Consider the following 19,792-nt stretch of genomic DNA (forward strand, 5'->3'; position numbering starts at 1 on the left):
GCGGCTATGGACGGGCAGGTTGAAAACATGAGGGGTCTCATCTGGCCTCATGTAGTGGGTGCCCCAAAGCTGGCATGCACAGTAACAAATATTCATAAAAATGTGTCATTCCAAAAGTGTGCTGTGGTGTCAATAGGTTGAGAAGTTGGGTTTGGAGCACACATGCCGACAATTCCAGAACAAAATTTGCAATTAGTGAAGAAGTTGCAGGCAAATTTGTTTGTATGTTTTACTCCAGGATCTCACTAGCCAAAAGCATTGGCATCTGTTTGGCACACTGGTATACCTCTGCAAAAGTCGGGTTATGGGCTATATATGCTAAAGCCGCCAGTCAGCCAGGTGGGTTGCGTTAGTTTGTCATTCCAAAAGAGGTGCTGTTACTCCAATAGTGTTAAATATGGGTTTGGAGTACAATCGCTGACAATTACCAGAACACATTTACATTCATATTTAAGAAGGTGCAGGTATATATTTGCTCATATGTTTTACTCCATGTCCTCAAATCCGAAAGCATTGGCTAACCTTTATGACACTCTGGGATACCTTTAGCTAAAGCTGTTGTTGTTCTGCATATGCCGGGGTGAGGGACACCAGCATGGCGACACAGCATCCGTGATCGCAGTCAGACTGAGGGGTTTCATAGGCAATAAGGACAATAAATGTAGAAGAATGTTAGGAGTACCATAAAGGGACCGCGGGCTTTTCCTTCTGTGGTTAGATCCACCTTTGTCTTGGCTTAGGTGAGGAGGCTCACCGGACGTCCTTGTAAGGACATGACACAGCTTAAATTCGATCCATGTCTACATGTTCACTTGCGGACGTGGCACTTGGTAATCAGCCTGAACCCTGATAATTGCGATCATCCAAGCAAGGGGGCAACCAAGGGCTTAACCAACCCCCAATGGAAATGCACAAATTTGCACACAGTGCACAATGGATTGTATCACACAGATCTGTGGTTACGAAGAGAGCTGCGTTATATCCCCAAGGGGTCCTAGTCCTGGCCGGTGCTGTCCTCCTGCACATAGGGAGGTCAGTGGATCAAGATGAGGGTATGGTGTTGGCCACAACATCAACTTGTACAATAGGGGTGCAGAAGCCAAACAACCCCAGGAGTCTTTACGGCAGGACACTGGTGGAAAATGACAGCGACCCGCTAGTCCTTCGGGTGGTTGTAAGCCTGAGCATTCAGGGGTTTGTAAGCCTGAGCATTCAGGGGTTTGCCTGGACACGCTCCGCCCCTAAAAAGGAGTGAGTATAAGGCTGGACTGGTGGTCCATGGTATTAAAGGGGGATAATCCCCAGTAAAAGGTAGCACCGATTGGGTTGGCCACAGTGCAGTTGGCTCATCAGGCAGGCAGGGCAGCTTAGGTCAGTCACCGCTGCCTGCCCTTGGATCGCCCGTAAGTTAACCCACCACGTTGGCCTAATTCTTGTATGAAATAAACCTGCAGCAAAATGTTTTCCCACAAACAAGTCTCATGTGGTTATTTATTGCTGTGCATGCTATGTCTCCATGTCGGGGGTGAGTTGCCTCTATTGGCACTATGGGGAGAAGCAGCTGTGGACTGGAAGGTTGAACACATGAGGGGTCTCATCTGGCCTCATGTATTGGGTGCCCCAAAGCTGGTGTGCACAGCAACAAATATTCATAAAAATGTGTGCTTTCTCGTCCCACTGATAGGCTGCTGTCTTGCCAAGTTGAAAGAATCATTGTTTGCGTTTTTGATTCTGAGTAGAAAATTGTGATTGCAGTTAAAAATGTGCATCTACAGTAGTTCATTAAAAGAGTTAAATTGCTGCAGAGCTGGTCGTGCCCAGTTTTGATAGTGACAGTGGATGTATTGATTGTCTCGCGCCCACGTGCCATGGCAGGTTCTTGGCTGTGCCTTAGGACCCTGTGGGCAGAGGTCACTGGGTGCTGGTTATCACAGAGGGCTGTGGATTGTGCATTAATTCCCATCTCCCCGCACGTGTCTTCTCAGGTGCCAACCCGCTGCAGCAGAATGATATGGGGCACAGCCCCGTGGACTACGCCCGAGAGGGAGAGGTCAAACAGCTCCTCCACACCTGGGAAACCAAGGTAAGTCTGCCCCTCCTCATGTGACAGCAGCCTGTCCTCGCCTTCGCTTGAGCCTGTCCACATTCATCAGGTGTCCATTTCCACACAGGAATGTTTTTTCTTTCATCAGCTCTGCACTCCCATGACAGAGGCTGCCCTTTTTCACCCACAGTGTACTTCCACGCCTGAACCTGTCCTTTTCATTGGTTGTGCACTTCTTTGAGAGAGCTTGTCCTCTTTCATGAGTGGTGCACTACCAGAACCGATCATGTTCTCTTTATCAAAGGTGCGGTTCCACACCGGAGCCTGTCCTTTTCATTAGTGGTGTACTTCCACATCAGCGCTTGGCCTTTTCGTCATTGATGCACTACCACTCCAGACCCTGTCCTTTTCATTTGTTGTGCACTTCACTGCAGAGCTTGTTCTCTCATTGGCTGTGCACTTCCCCACCAGAGCCTTCCCTCTTTCTTCACCTCTGTACTTCCACTACAGAGATTGTTCTCTTTCATTGATTGTGCACTAATAGAATATAGAGCCCGTTCTCTTTCATTGATTATGAACTCCCACAACATAGCCTGTCCTCTTTGATCGATTGTGCACTTCCACAACAGAGCCTGTCTTTTTCATTGATCGTGCACTTCCACAACAGAGCCTGTCCTCTTTCAGTGGTCGTGTACTGCCACAACAGAGCTTGTTCTTTCATTGATTGTGCAATTTCACAATATAGCCTGTCCTATTGCATTGATTGTGTAGTAACCCAACAGAACCTATCCACTTTCATTGATTTTGGACTTCCACAACAGAGACTGTCCTCTTTCATTGATTGTGCATTAACACAACAGAGCCAGTCCGCTTTCATTGATTGTGCACTCCCACAACAGAGCCTGTCCTCTTACATTGATTGGGCACGAACACAACAGAGCCTGTCCACTTTCATTGATTGTGCACTTCCACAACACAGCCTGTTCTCTTCATTGATCGTGTACTTCCACAACAGAGCCTGTACTCTTGCATTGTTTTGTGCACTCATACAATAGAGCCTGTTCTCTTTCATTGATTGTAAATTAGCACAACAGATCCTGTCCTCTTTCGTTGATTGTAAAATAACACAACAGAGGCTGTCCTCTTTCATTGTTTGTGTACTTCCTCTAAAGAGCCTGTTGTCTTTCATCGATTGTGCACTTCCACAACAGAGCCTGTCTTTTTCATTGATAGTGCACTTCCACAACAGAGCCTGTCCTCTTTCATTGGTCGTGTACAGCCACAACAGAGCTTGTTCTCTTTCATTGATTGTGTAGTTCCACAACATAGCCTGTCCTGTTGCATTGATTGTGTAGTAACCCAACAGAGCCTGTCCGCTTTCATTGATTTTGCACTTCCACAACAGAACCAGTCCGCTTTCATTGATTTTGCACTTCCACAAAAGAACCTGTCCTCTTTCATTGATTGTGCATTAACACAACAGAGCCTGTCCTCTTTCCTTGATTGTGCACTCCCACAACAGAGCCTGTCCTCTTTCATTGATTGCGCACGAACACAGCAGAGCCTATTCTCTTCATTGATTGTGCACTTCCATAACAGAGCCTGTTCTCTCTCATTGATTGTGCACGAACACAACAGAGCCTGTTCTCTTTCATTGATTGCGCACGAACACAGCAGAGCCTATTCTCTTTCATTGATTGTAAAATTACACAACAGAGCCTGGCCTCTTTCATTGATTGTAATATAACACAACAGAGCCTGTTTTCTTTCATCGATTGTGTACTAACACAACAGAGCATGTTCTCTTTCATTGATTGGGCACTTCCACAACAGAGCCTGTTCTCTTTCATTCATTGTGAACTAACACAACAGAGCCTGTCCTCTTTCATTGATTGCGCACTAACACAACAGAGCCTGTTCTCTTTCACTGATTGGACAGTTCCACTAAAGACCCTGTTGTCTTTAATCGATAGTGCACTTCCACAACGGAACCTGTCTTTTTCATTAATCATGAACCTCCACAATAGAACCTGTTATCTTCATTGATTGTGCACTTCCAGAACAGAGCTGTGAGAAAGTGCCCTCTTTCTGCATGGTTGCCCCCACTTTTTGCTGAACTGCTAATATACTTTGACTGAGTGTGCCTTGAACTCCTGCCAATCAGGTACCCAGGGCCTATGTTCTTTCCTTAAAACTGCATCGAAGACAAAATGCAATTGGCATCTCTGGCCACAGGTCAGCCCCTGCTAAATGGTACCACAGGTACCCAGGTCGGACTGGGAACTGAAAGCAGCCCTGGCAAATGTTGCCAGACCAGCCCCCGTCCGGCGTGCAGCGAGCGATCCAGACAAATACTAGGAGGGTGTGGGGGCGTTCTCCCCACAAGAAAACTTTGGAAAAAGACGGACCAAAATGGTGAATTTTACAGCATATTTTTCATTACATATTCAATTGCACAGTAAATAGTAGATGATTACCTTAAAGAGCACCAGGTAACCCACCCAGTCATATGTACCCATAGACATTCTTTCGGAGAGCCCCAAAAATAGACACAAGAAGTGAATCAGAGAGAACAAAGTAAAAGTGAGACCAGCACCAACATGATGTGTAGCGAGCAAGCCCAGTGAGCAACCACTACTAGGGGTAGTTTGGGGGGTTGTCCCCCCAAGAAAATTTTAGAGACAGAAAGGCCAAAGAAAAGCATTTTTCAACACATTTTTCATTACATATTAGATTGTATTAACTTTTAAAGCATAGTAAATGATTACCTTATAGAGCACCAGGATACCCAGTCATAAATCACAGACATTCCTACAGAGAACACTAACAAATGAAATGTAGAGCACGAAACATGAATTTAAATATAACCAATTTATTCTTCATATAAAATAGAATAAAGACATTTAAAAACACACTTAACTTCAAACAATTGTGCAAAAAAATGTACAAGACAATGTGCAAACGTTAAATGATTTTTATATCCTGAGTTTTGTCACACATTAAGCACTGACATGTAATGTCACACATGAGAGCACAGGCCACTGAGGCCAAAAGCTGTGGAAATGCCACACATAAGCACCTAGGCCACTGAGAGCAGAAACTGTAGAAATGTTACACATATGCATCTGATAACTAGCACCTAGGGCACAAAGGCCAGAAAACATCACACCCAGGCCTGGTAACACCAGGCCAGAAAGCATGGAAACGTTACACATAACTGGCCTGGGTGCTTATGTCACATAAGCACCCAGGCCAGTAAGCATGGAAATGTCACACATGAGCCTCCAGGTCACTGAGGAAACTATGGAAATAGCACACATAAGCACCCAGGCCAGAAAGCATGGAAATATCAGACATAAGCAGCACCCAGGCCAGAAAGCATGGAAAAGTTACGTCACACATAAGCACCGAGGCAGCCAGAAAGCATGGAAATGTCTCACACAGCACCCTGGCCAGAAAGCATGAACAATTCACACAAAGGCACCCAGACCAGTGGCAGTGGAACACTTTTCAGAGTGTGGGTGCTGCCATCAATGTTGCCTCTACATCACTGAAGCCATAGGATTGTGAAAAGTTCAAGAATCACACAAAGAACAAGGGTAGCAATTGAGTCTTGCCTATTCTGGGACATATAAAACTTAAAAGTATATGCCAAACCATTTAAATACACTGCACTCTGCCTTATGGACAGGACTTGCGCTTGTGGTGACATGTAAATAGGCACCGAAGTGGGTCAAGGGTTTGAATTCCAGGGTCCCAGTCTTTAAATCCTGTGAAAAGGAGTACAAATAGTAAACTCTGACAGTAAGGCAGAGCCGTCTTTAGCGCTGGTGGCGCCAGGGGCAACAGTCTTTCTTGACACACCCCATCATCTCCTTCTCCGTGGAATCCCTCGCCAACACCCTCCAACAGTGCCCTTCTTCTCTGCATAGCCACTCTCACATGCCTTTCATTTGTTTTATAGTGCTACTCATACCAGGCACTGTAGGTTGTGTGAACACTTTACAACACACACATATACATTATATATGGAGACAATGAATTATACGTGTGTAAATTCAGTCTATAGGAAATAATACATAAGACAAGGTGAATTGCAGGGTGTAGGAATCCCATATCATCCATACCGGTAGGCAGTACATTTTAAGAATGTGTGTTCTGGTGAAGCACAAAGTCAGGATTTAAAATGTACCTCAGTGGTTGGGGTTGGCTATACTATGAAGAATATATTTCTACCCAAAACAAAACTTTTTTTTTTAGCAGCATTTGGATAATGAAAAACTGGGGAAAAAATAATGTTCTAGCCTTTAGCATGAAGTTTGCCTGTTGCTCTTTGATGACTGTTTATTGGTCACTGCGCTATATTAGGATTGTAATGTAGGAACTGCTGGTTACAATAACATCTCTGTGGAAAAAGCAGTAACCCACTGAGCTATGCACATAAAATACAGTTATGGGATTTGCATGGTACATGTTCTTTGCAGTAGACACATTAACCCTTTGTGCTACTTTATGATGAGTCAAAACTGTCACTAGCCCAAACTCTGATCTCTCGCCAGCAGGAACATTATAACCACCGGCAGGTGTGTTGTTGCGCACTTCTATACATGGGCGCAGAATGCAAGGCTGTTGAAGCATGTTGTACAGTTTGGTGTAGGTGTGTCGGGCGCTCTACAGCCGCTTAAGTCTAGTAGAGAAGGCTGGTAGAGAAGGCTGGCCTTGGTACCCACATCTAAGAGTATTCACTTAGTACTGCATCTCAACACTGCAGACTTAGATGAAAGAATGGCATCTGTAATGAATGCATTGGCATGCAGAAACAGGTCTCAATGTCTAGCCAGCAACAGCCTTAAAATGAAAATACATACCACCAGCACCAGGCCCCAGCACCTCCCCCCTCACCCCCACGAAATTCAAGTCAACAGCCTGCACTCACCTGAGTCCGGCAGCGGCTGCGGCACCAGGTCCAGCGAGTCTTCCTGCACCCGCCATGACCCACCCAGGCCTGCACGCACCACCAGACTTCAGGCCGGAACCAGCCAGGAGGCCTGGTCGGAACTCGAAGGCCGCCCTGACGTCATGTCACCTCACCGCCCCAAAAGCCAAAACCGAGGCCCGCGGCCATCATCACTAGTCACTGTCAGAGGGAGCACGGCTGCGCCTGCGCGCCAGTTGTTTTTTTTCAGGGGGCAAGAAGCAGGGTCAGTGTCACCTGCATATCTGCACAGTAGGTAGACAGTAAAGTGCTTAAACCGATCTGCTGCCGCCTGCCGAATGACCTTCACGAGGAAAGATGCAAAGACAATAGTCTAAGGCACTGGGCACTAATGCCTCCCTGAAGAGGCATAGCCGCCCATATTGCCTTTGCTTATGAATCAATTGGCGTCGAGGTTCCTAAAGTGTCAGTCATATATTTATAGCCAATCAGTGCATCCAACCCAACATCACAAAACATTCTTCGCGTCAACCTCATGGTGAACTATTTATTTCAGGCAAGGAATCAGGATAAGCTTGCCCCCCCAAATATTTTCTTGTTTTTAACCAATCCGGTAACACATAGTGCATCACCTCAGAAAAAGTGCACACTTTGAGGTTATGCGCATTTTTGGATACCTCTAAGTAAAGGTTTTAACAGTTCCAGGCAGGGCGCCATATTTTAAAGGCGGAACTTCCGGTGCTTAGTAGCTACTGCACAAAAGCTGAGAATGTACACACCCATGCACCCTAACCTAATCCTCTCTACCTCCCACCAGCCCTGCTAGCGAGTGACAGGAGATAGGCAATGTTAATGCAATGCCCTGTTCCGTCTGCAAAACTCTGAGTTCAGGCATTCCATTTGCCTAGATTTAGAAAACCCCCTGGTTGTGTCTACGCTCCTGTGCACTTCTATGTATGGGAATCCCAGGAAATTCTCGGGCAGGGGGCAGGGATTCCCTAGTAGGTATATTTGTGGCTGAAGATTTGTGTGCATCACAGGAAAGGTAATCTTTGGAATTACTGCCACCGCACCGAAAACCGAGGCCGACGGCCATGACCCATCGTCGCACTACTTACTAGTCAGCGGGTCTCGGAGGAGGGCTGCCAATTGGTTTTGTGCAGGGGCCAGGATTCATAAGCAGGGTCAGTGACTCGTGTCACCTGTATTTCTGCACAGACACAACAGTAAGTAAAGTGCCTAAAGCGGCCGCCTGCTGCCGCCTATGCAATTATGATAATGCGCAGTGCGATTCCAGCTGCACCAAGACAACGAAATTAATAGCAGAACCATAAACACTGCCTTGTTGGGAAACCTTAAAACGCTCCCTGGAAGATGCATTCAGAACAAGTAATATATGTGTGCTTTGCGCTCAGGGGTCAAGTTTCCTTTCAGTGAGCCTTTAGGTGATGAAACGCCAGCCTGTATTTTGAATGAACACGCATTTGAACATTTCTCTATTTACTTTTGAGGTCACTTTCTGAAACCCCAGTTAGCTGAGAGCAAATTACAAAGAACAATTGGCAAGAAGTTTTCTCTTTGCTGCGCATCCAAAGTGGGATCTCCCAGAGCCAAAACCAACCTGTTTTTGGAAGTCGTTATGTGATTGCTAATCTGTCTGCGTTAAAATGACGCAGTCACTTTAGGCAGTGCGTCGTGGCTCTTACCTCCACCCTTTTACTTCTCCCGAGTTGCCTCCAGCACCGGCAAATAACTTACAGCTAATAGTTCTTACAACAGGGTTACTCATAATATGCAGACACTCGCTTGTCTGCACAATATTATATGAGCCTGTTCGATGGTAACACCGTTTCCTAAATCTTAAGCAAGCTAGAAATAAGAGAACTGGAAGCCGAATCTGATTGGATGAGCTTTCCCAAGTACTTTATAATCCTATCTGAAGGGCGCTCGGAAGCTGAGTGTGAAACTGACGTGATGGAGCCTCGCGAGCCGGAGGTGACCGTGCCCACCAGCCCCAGCCACCTGACCTGACACACACCCCCCCCCGCCGAAAGTCAAGTAGTGACCTTGACCTGGTAGTGACAGAGGCACTCACCTGAGTCCGGCTGAGGGCCTCGGCACAACTAGCAGAACAACCAGGCCTGAGAACAAGGGACGGTCACGGGACTAGCCTGGGAAACACAGACAAAGGAGAATTTTTAATTGTGCAAGGCTCGCCCTCGCGCTCGCCCAATTGTATCATGCGCATTGCGGAGGTCATCACCAGGCAGCCCCACCCTAAAGAAGACCCAGTGCGCGTGTGACACGTCATTTGCACGCTGCGCGCACAGTCACCACGTTGACACTGACTGACCTGCCTGCAACCCTGCACCCAGAGCTCAATGCCAAATTGCCAATTATATTCCAGTGCCACCCATGATTGATCAGGCCTGAAATGTTGTGCTTCCTTTTTCCATGGACGGACTTACGGAGTCACGTGACGTCACGTCGGTCGGCCCCAGGAAAACCACCCCCCTCTGGGAAAACCGGCCCTCACACTATCCGGCCTACCGGGGGATTGCCCGGTGCCCGGAATTGCCAGTCCGGCCCTGCAGGTACCCAAGTCACTGTGACCAGGGAAGGCCTCTAAGGGCTGCAGCACTTTTTGTGCCACCCTTAGAGGTCCTGTACCTTTACACTCACACACTGCCTTTGCAGGTTGTGTGTTTTGGTGCAGAAAAAAGTGAAGAGTCGACATGGCACACATCTCTGTGTGCCATGCCTACAACCCACTGCCCTGGCATAGATCAGTCACCCCTCTAGCTGGGTGCACTATACCAGTGGAGAGGGTACAGGTGCATGAGCCCTCTACCCCTACAGTGTCTAAGTCCATTCTTAGACACTGTGAGTACAGTGCTGCCATTAAGAGTATATGGTGCTGGGAGTGTGGGATTTAATGAAAAATGTCCACAGGGGGCATCTTAGAGATGCCCCCTGAAAAATGACCTACCACTAGTTTCCAGGCTGAGTGGCTGCTTTTAGCTGCCACCACCAGACATGTTTCTCGACCCCTGGGTCGAGAGCCTGCTGCTATCGGGACCTGAAAAAATACACATCCTGGGACGAGGTGCTAAGCCTCCTCCCCCAGGATGGGCAGGGTCCACAAAAGGGAAGCTTTTAAGGCTTGCCACCTTTGTGAGCTTCCCCAGGCCACTTGCTGGTTTCAGCAACTGGTTCCCACTGGTTCTGACCCGCATTTTGGGCGTGAGAACCGACGGGAAAAACAAGTGAGGAAGAGAGGTGTACCCACCTCTGCCAACTCCACCCAGCCAACCAGAGTGAGACATAAGCCCCCCTCCCACTGGAGGGTTGCATAATAGGGGGTGTACCCACCCCAGGGAAGGGGTCCATTGGTCTCAACCTTTTATCTATCTGTAACAGCCCTAAATCTAGTATTTAGGGTACCCCTGAACCTTGCTTCCTCAGACAAGAAACCAGAAGAAGAAAAGAAGAAGGACCGTACAACAGTGCCGGAGCTTACAAGAGGAGGATGCCTATTGACTAGGCCCCAGCCTTACCGATCTGTCCCCACCTCGAACCTGCAGAGGACCTGCCCTGCCTTCAAAAGAAAAGACTCTGTCTCCCGTGAACACCGGATTTGTTCACCAACAAGACTCCGGCTCCGGCAGGATCCTCTAGTCTGTTCCACTCTGCACCCGACGCATACTGCCGGAGTTCAAGTGGCCCAACACCAGGAGGAGGTCTCCCCGGCGATCCTGACCGGAGATCTGGGGATCCCTGACCTGCCTCAAGCCTCCAGCCTACACCTGCATCCTCAAACCAGAAGGTCCCCCAAAGTGTGGAGTTGGAAAATTCATGAAACCCTTTTAGTATTAAATCATTTTATTGACGGCCAAATATGAAAAACATAAAATGAAAATGCCTACAACCCAATGGGCCGGCCAAGCAATGTCACTGTAAGCAGGCGAAGATACAATGCAGGAGAGAAATACACAAGGTTATACACAGCAAGTCGCCTACAACCCAACAGGGCCGGCCGCGTCTGAAGGAATAAAGTGACCAGAAGTCAGTTGTAGAGAATATCAGTCACACAAGTGTAAAACCAAGCGATGTCGGAAGTGTTGGCGATCCCGGTGTCTGTAGGCACAGCAATGGAGGCCGCATGAAACCCTTTTGAACTCTAACTAAATACCAAAAACGCTTTTACTTACCTGTTTACAGGAAATGTCCCAGTGCAGTATCCAGGTATATTGCACTGTGTATGAAAAGGAATCTGTGAAGTAATCTACTTGACATTCTACTAACAAGCCAATACAAAGTATATGTACAGTATAGCAAAAGCATTGCATTACTAGTAACCTTACTGTAATCAAATCAAAGTGCAAATACAATTGCAATTCAAACTGTTGACAAACTTCTTTACTACTGTAAAGTATTTATTGCTTACCTGTGCCAGGCTTGCTTGGTTCTAGAAAATAAAATAACTAAAAGAATATTTTTATACAAAAACAATTGGGCTGAAGGTCAGTCTTTGAGTGTGTGAATTCATTTGCTGACTGAGTGTGTACAACAAATGCTTAAATCAACAAAAGACACTGTTCCAAAGGAAGGGTGCTAAATAGCCCCTACCGGAAAGCAAAAAGAAAAAAAGAAAAAAGAAAACAGAGGCCTAGGTATGGGAAGGGGCCCCGCACAAAGGAGAAAAAACAAGTCTTGTCCCCTGTTGCCCTCACACACCCCGAAAGGTGTCATGCTTCATCATCGGGCATTTGCTCCTCGTCGGGCCCGGCGCTGCAATGCCCTACGGGTCCCCCGAAGGGTCACTTTAGCGGAGATCTTTTTGGGGAAATGCCGGATGGTGCATGTGGGTGTGTGGGGTGCGGGTCCCTAAAAGAGGGTAAAACAAAGTGCGTGCAAGATGAGTAAAATTTAATCCGGGGTTACAAAATCAAAAAGCTAGAGCAGGGATATTGCTAAAATAAAATAGATTAGAACCCCTCGGGTATAAAGTTACCCCTGCAGGCATATTATGCCTGTCGTGGACCAACATGTTTCGCGCCCCTATTGCCACCAGGGTCGTTGGCGCTTCTTCAGGATCAAAAGACAGATGTAGTGAAGTGCACATGAAATGAATGATTAAAAGTAAATACCCTCATGATTGGTCAGGGCGGGCCACCATACTGTTTCCCAAACAGGGTGGTGAGAGTTTGTAAATGCTCCTGTCGGGTAAGGCCTGCCTTTTGATTTTGTTTTCTTCGTATGCATGCCCAGTGATTTAACATACATGCGAAGTCCCCCTATTTTATGCACTATTTTTAGTCTTTAAATTCATACTTAACCTGTGCATTGTCTGATGGGATTGTGACGAAGGATGGTGTCAACTATATGGACACCATAAGCCTCTTTAGATTGGCAACTTTGAGAATTTAGAAATTTTGGGCAAGCAAACATGGGCCCGAGTCTGGGGGGTGGGGGGATGGTGACATTAGGGGTACACTAGGTGTTCTCTACTTTCTGGTCTTGTGTGTTTTTATTGTGGCAGGTCGTGCACACGATTGTGGCACGTTTTGATGCACCAAGTTGTACTGATGCTCATACTGTGTGTCCTCTATCTTGTTGTTCCTTCCTAGGTTACTTATCAGGAGCATTTACAAACTCTCACCACCCTGTTTGGGAAACAGTATGGTGGCCCGCCCTGACCAATCATGAGGGTATTAACTTTTAATCATTCATTTCACGTGCACTTCACTACATCTGTCTTTTGATCCTGAAGAAGCGCCAACGACCCTGGTGGCAATAGGGGCGCGAAACATGTTGGTCCACGACAGGCATAATATGCCTGCAGGGGTAACTTTATACCCGAGGGGTTCTAATCTATTTTATTTTGGCAATATCCCTGCTCTAGCTTTTTGATTTTGTAACCCCGGATTAAATTTTACTCATCTTGCACGCACTTTGTTTTACCCTCTGTTAGGGACCCGCACCCCACACACCCACATGCACCATCCGGCATTTCCCCAAAAAGATCTCCGCTAAAGTGACCCTTCGGGGGACCCGTAGGGCATTGCAGCGCCGGGCCCGACGAGGAGCAAATGCCCGATGATGAAGCATGACACCTTTCGGGGTGTGTGAGGGCAACAGGGGACAAGACTTGTTTTTTCTCCTTTGTGCGGGGCCCCTTCCCATACCTAGGCCTCTGTTTTCTTTTTTTCTTTTTGCTTTCCGGTAGGGGCTATTTAGCACCCTTCCTTTGGAACAGTGTCTTTTGTTGATTTAAGTATCATGTCAGAGGAGCGCAGACACTGGACCATAATTTGCTCCTCGGTCACCCCCCTCTTTTGTTGACTTAGTAGATGTACGGCGGCTCAGCCGAGGGACCTTATTCTTTTCTTTCCCTCCTATTTCCCTTCCTTTTCACACACTAGACTGCACCACCACCACCCCCCAACCTGGTGTTAGCTTGCTACCCCTATTGGGGGCTGATGTTATGTTCTGTTTTAAACCCCTTAATGTGGGATGATGTTGCGTTGGGCTGTAGTGTCAGACACCACCCTTACTTCTTTTTCCTATACGCATTGTGATCACTTGGTGTCATGTTTGATATAATATATGACTAAAAGGTGCAGCCTTGAGTGCACATTGGTTGCTTTGTGACTACAAGCCTCCATCCCGGTGATTCCATGATATTACCTAGAAAACAGTGGGTACTGCCTACCTGCAGCCAAAGAACCGGTGGTTCGGATATTCCGGGCCGGTGTTTGTCAGTAATACCAGATCCACTGTAGTGGAGTAGAACCTCTCTATATTACTGTCCTCTGTTACCATACTGTCGCGCAAGCGTGGGTGAGTAGTTCTCCCCCTAGACGCATAGGCATCCGAAACTGATCCTTTGTGCAGCCGCAGTATCACCCAGGGGGTCTGAACGTCCCGGAAGAAGGTGCCGCCCTGGCTCCTCCCCTGACATTATTTAATCTTGTGGCCTGTTTTGAGTGCTTTCCCCTGGCAGACGTGAGGACGGGGTAGGTTCTCTGTATCCTGCACCCAGAGAGAACCGGGAGTACAGTAGGGGCATTTTGTTGTGAACGGGCACATTGAGTTCTGAGTGCTCTGCCCGTATACAGCTTTTGGACCTTACCGGTTCCTCTCTGTTTTCCATTCGCTTTTGAATCACCTTTCCCCACTCTGCTCTCCTTTACAGTCCAAGAAGGAGCGGGTGCCCCGCGTCTTTGGCCAGAGGAGAGGTGTCTTTCCCCGATAATGTCGGGTAAGGCCTGCCTTTTGATTCTGTTTTCTTCGTATGCATGCCCAGTGATTTAACATACATGCGAAGTCCCCCTATTTTATGCACTATTTTTAGTCTTTAAATTCATACTTAACCTGTGCATTGTCTGATGGGATTGTGACGAAGGATAGTGTCAACTATATGGACACCATAAGCCTCTTTACATTGGCAACTTTGAGAATTTAGAAATTTTGGGCAAGCAAACATGGGCCCGAGTCTGGGGGGTGGGGGGATGGTGACATTAGGGGTACACTAGGTGTTCTCTACTTTCTGGTCTTGTGTGTTTTTATTGTGGCAGGTCGTGCACACGATTGTGGCACGTTTTGATGCACCAAGTTGTACTGATGCTCATACTGTGTGTCCTCTATCTTGTTGTTCCTTCCTAGGTTACTTATCAGGAGCATTTACAAACTCTCACCACCCTGTTTGGGAAACAGTATGGTGGCCCGCCCTGACCAATCATGAGGGTATTTACTTGTAATCATTCATTTCACGTGCACTTCACCACATCTGTCTTTTGATCCTGAAGAAGCGCCAACGACCCTGGTGGCAATAGGGGCGCGAAACATGTTGGTCCACGACAGGCATAATATGCCTGCAGGGGTAACTTTATACCCGAGGGGTTCTAATCTATTTTATTTTGGCAATATCCCTGCTCTAGCTTTTTGATTTTGTAACCCCGGATTAAATTTTACTCATCTTGCACGCACTTTGTTTTACCCTCTTTTAGGGACCCGCACCCCACACACCCACATGCACCATCCGGCATTTCCCCAAAAAGATCTCCGCTAAAGTGACCCTTCGGGGGACCCGTAGGGCATTGCAGCGCCGGGCCCGACGAGGAGCAAATGCCCGATGATGAAGCATGACACCTTTCGGGGTGTGTGAGGGCAACAGGGGACAAGACTTGTTTTTTCTCCTTTGTGCGGGGCCCCTTCCCATACCTAGGCCTCTGTTTTCTTTTTTCTTTTTTTCTTTTTGCTTTCCGGTAGGGGCTATTTAGCACCCTTCCTTTGGAACAGTGTCTTTTGTTGATTTAAGTATCATGTCAGAGGAGCGCAGACACTGGACCATAATTTGCTCCTCGGTCCCCCCTCTTTTGTTGACTTACAACAAATGCTTACCACTGTCCTCTGATACTGCCTTACTGCTCGACCACACTACCACAAATAGAGAGTGAGGTGCTATCTAACTTAAGCTCTGCCTACCTTTGGGGATCTACTGGACTCTGTGCACACTATACCTCACTTTGGTATAATACATACATAGCCAGCTTCCTACAGGAGCGTGTTCTCTTTCATAGATTGTGCGGTTCCACAACAGAACCTGTCCTCTTTCATTGATTTTGTACTAACACAACAGAGTTTGTTCTCTTTCATTGATGGGACACTTACACAAAAGAGCCTTCTGTGTTTCATCGATTGTGCACTTCCACAACGGAACCTGTCTTTTTCATTGATCATGACCTTCCACAACAGAGTCTGTTCTCTTTCATTGATTGTACACTTCCACGGTTGCAGTGGTGGCCGGCACGGAGTAGGGGTGAGGGGCGAACGCGGGGGAAGTGGCTGTAAATAAATAACTTACCTTCTCGCCGCGTCTCTCCCCCGTAGTCCCTCGCTCCGGCTGGAGCAGGAAGCAAACCCAGGCTCCCAGTCAGCCAATCACAGCGCTGCAATGTAGCGTTGTGATTAATCTGAGCGCCGACGCTGACTGGGAGCCTGGGCATGTTCACCACACAGGCTGTAATGCAGCCTGCGTGGAGAACATGCAAAGTGTGCATGAATGTTTGGCTGGCCCGAGACGGCCTGCCAAACGTTCTTGCACACTTACAGTGTGCTCACCAATCCCCCTGCTCCTGTCGTGGGTGCAGCACCGCCCCGCAAAGCTGCCGGACATCTGGACAAAATAAAATGATAATAACTGTAGTTATCTTTTTTTTCCCCTTAACTTCTAAAAAGCAGTGGGGCGAGGCTCCTTCACTTTAGCAGAGGAGCGCCACTGTATAATTGGAAACACAAGATGAGGATATTCTGCGGTTTGAGCATGTTACAAGCCAAGCCTGCATCACATGTAGAGTACATGAGACAGTAGGCTGTCCCCTCTTAAAATAGAGTGATATAATTATTTACAGTAACAGCATCAAGAAGGCCAGTTTATAAATTTTATTATCCATGGTGCCCCAGAAGAGAAGTAGGACGTCGTGCAAGAAATTAGAACACACCAAACACAAGTGAAACAGCATATTCACTTGAAATAAAAACAGTTAAAATATGCAATAGAATCAAAATAAAACGAAATAGTTAAACTATTCATAAAAGCAGATCACAAAAAGCTTAACATTTTGAATCACTTCCTCGGAAACGCATGGAAGGAGTTCAATGCTCCTAATAAATAAGTGTTGGTCGTAGATATTTCTAAGGAGGCCACTGTGGCAGATATTACCCGCTGCCCCCAGTAGAGTCACCGAATGCCAATCTCACCACACAGGATAGCACCCACATCTCTGGGAGACCGCGACCCAGCCGGGATGAATTTCAAAAAGAAAAATGAAACTTTTTAGTTTCATTTTTTTAGGGCAGGCAGTGGTCCCTTGCTCTTAGAAATATTTTCTCACATACTCACAAAGGGGAAGGAGTCCCCAGGGGACCCCTTCCCATTTGCGAGTGGTTTAACACCTACTTTGAGTAGGTGGTAAACTGTGGTATATGGCATGGTGACTCGGTATTAGGAAGGGACCCCCGTTCCTAATAGTGAGAGTCGCAAATGCTATTTTACAAGTCAGTGATTTACAAAATAGCATTTGTACATGCCATTACCCTTTTTTGCGGTCGCAAAAGGGCCGTACATCTGGCCCGTAGACTTTTGTCAGCAAGAAGCTGAAGGACAGAGAGAGACGCCTGACGCTGGCTACCCTCAATGTAAAATTGGAAGCAGCTGCATCTGGGGTTAGAAGCAGATATTGAAGCTAACGTCTGCTTCAGAGAAGTCACAGTCAGACATTACCTTAGCGGCTGAGAGACCACCTGACTCTTCTCCTAAAAGTCAAACTTCTGGTTAGCCGCTACCTAATAAGGAGAAAGAAAAGTTATGTCCTCAGGAAGCAAACTCAGAAAACTAATAAGAGGCCAGTATTGCGAGATTCAGAAATCAGTTGCCTCGTCGATAGTTAAATTGGAATTGTCTGTGGCAAGAGAAGTAGTGTGTTGTCGATGGTTATGTAACAACAGAAACTCTGCCAGTTGACCTATAATTGTGACTTTGAGGAATATGACGGATAATCAGGTCCTTTCTGCAATGAATACAGTGATACGCTATTGGAGGCCATAGGGTCTCTTGTATTGTCAGCTTCCACAATCACCATTGATGTTGATGGTGCTCATTTACTCTTCGTTAATATCAACTATTCCTTTACAGCCTCCACACCGCTAGCTGCAGTATGCTTCTGCAAGGCAAGAAAGTGGTGACAGGGAAGACTTGGATCAAAGTGAGGACTTTTTTTAGTTAGGGAGATGATCAGGAAGATGATCAAAGTCCTACAAGAGCAGCTGATTAATAGGTTTAGTATGTAAATTCATATGGCATAGAAAACAGTCCCCGTTTTCACAAGCGTTAGTCGCGCAACAATTGGCACATAAATTAGATGACAATCGATGTGAGGCTTCTCAGTGCTGCAAGATATGATCCAAGACATTTACCAAAGGCTTCCTTCGACAGCACCACACAGCCTCCACCAGTAAGCACACCACAGCCACTTGTTTTACAGACCGTTTTACAACCACAACTAGATTACGTTATCCTGCCTATACATCTGCCCCTTCTTCTCCGCAAACAGGTTATGCACTTTCTTTACCAAGAAGAGTTGTGAATGAAAGAGATAGGATTGGTTATGCTGATGGTGACATTGCTGATGATAATGCAAAGCAATTGGTTCTTTATGTGAACAAACAGTCTAAGTGGGATCAGTTTTTGCACTGGATGATGCAAGCCTAGATCCAATGTCCAGAGACTGTTCTCCAGGTGATATAGGAAGATTCCATAGCTTTCTAGAAGGGGTGTCTCAACAGTTGGAAAATTGTGTTATTACTCGACTCCTAAGAAAAGGCACATGAAAACATTCAAGATATCCCTACTCTTGATCACAATTTAGAGGCACTAGCATCTATGATAAATAAAACTACTGCTTCCGTAAACTTGTCAAGGGTAGAGAAGAAATAATTTTCCAACGGAAGCTTCCAGAGATAGACAAGCGACACGTTAGAGCTATTCCGAAGGAGAAAGATATGACTTCACCAGCACTCATTGATGCAGCCATGGATTCATTCACTAGGACGGTGATTCCCAAACATTTGACTCCTGAGGACCCCCATTGAGTCACTAATGGAAGCCGGGAATCTCCAAGCAATTTGTAGGATTTAAATTTCGAACATTAAAACAGTAATTAAAAAAATAGAATAAACATACACATGTGCACACCAAACAAATACTCGAATTACTAAAGATTTTAGTATTTTATATTGGAATTGTTTTGCAAAAATCAAACAATTTCAATGGGGAGGTTGGTGCTGCATCTCGGCGACTAACTTTTGAATGTTTGATTTTATTACGCAGTACAAGGCTCCTTCCCTGCCAGGGCCGGACTGCAAACCCAAAGCACCCCTGTCAAATGTTGTCGGACCAGTCCCTGTACGGTGCACACCAAGTGCAGCTAGTGAGCTTGATCACTACAAAGCGGGCTTTCGGGGGCTCTCCCCCCAAGAAAACCTGGGGGAAAATGGTGCATTCTACACCACATTTGTCATTATATATTGAATTAAACTAGCTTTTAAAGCATAGTAAATTATGATCTTCCTGTGCACCAGGATACGACAATATTTGTTGGGGCTCTTCAATGATTCCCTCACTATCACTCTCCAATAGTGCCTCTCATTTCTCCATTGCCCCTCTGTCACATGTATTTCATTTGTTTTATAGCGCTTATCATACCAATGTAGGGTGCCAGAGCACTTACATCACACACATAAAGAGAAAATGAATTGTACGTGTGCAAATCAGTGTATGGAAAATGTTGCAAAGGGGAATACAAGGTGTAGGATTCACTTGTCATCCATACTGGTAGGCATTCTTAATGAGTGCTTGGTCTGGAAAAGCCCAAACTCAGGATTCAGAACATAACATAGTGGTAAGAGTTGACTTTAATAATAAGAATTTATTTCTATCCAAACAAACCTTTTTTTTAGAAGCATCAGGATAATGAAAGACTGGGGAAAAACAGTTTACATGCAGCTCTTTGATGGCAGTGCATAGCCCACTGTGCTAGGTTACAATTTGTAACTTATGAACTGCACAGTAGCAAAAAACTCTCTGTTACAAAAGCAGTAATCCACTGAGCTATGCACATAAAATACTGTTTTTTTAAATACATAGTACACATTCTTTGCAGTAGGCATGTTAACCACCTGTGCTCCCTTAGATGTGTCAAAGCTGCCACTGGACAAAACTCCCATCTCTCTTCAGCTGGTACATTAAT

At 46.2% G+C, this 19,792-nt stretch overlaps 1 protein-coding gene across 2 annotated transcripts in view; it reads left to right on the forward strand.

Annotated features, from left to right (window-relative positions):
* CLPB (ClpB family mitochondrial disaggregase) overlaps nucleotides 1–19,792 on the forward strand; it is a 1,140,376-nt gene that overhangs the window by 553,135 nt on the left and 567,449 nt on the right. For both annotated transcript variants that reach the window (XM_085623404.1, XM_085623405.1), the window contains exon 6: nucleotides 1,986–2,083. In XM_085623404.1, coding sequence (XP_085479530.1) covers nucleotides 1,986–2,083 — 98 coding nt within the window. The remainder of the gene's footprint in view (nucleotides 1–1,985; nucleotides 2,084–19,792) is intronic.

This window comes from Triturus cristatus, chromosome 8, assembly GCF_964204655.1.
Source record: "Triturus cristatus chromosome 8, aTriCri1.1, whole genome shotgun sequence".
Lineage (NCBI taxonomy): Eukaryota > Metazoa > Chordata > Amphibia > Caudata > Salamandridae > Triturus > Triturus cristatus.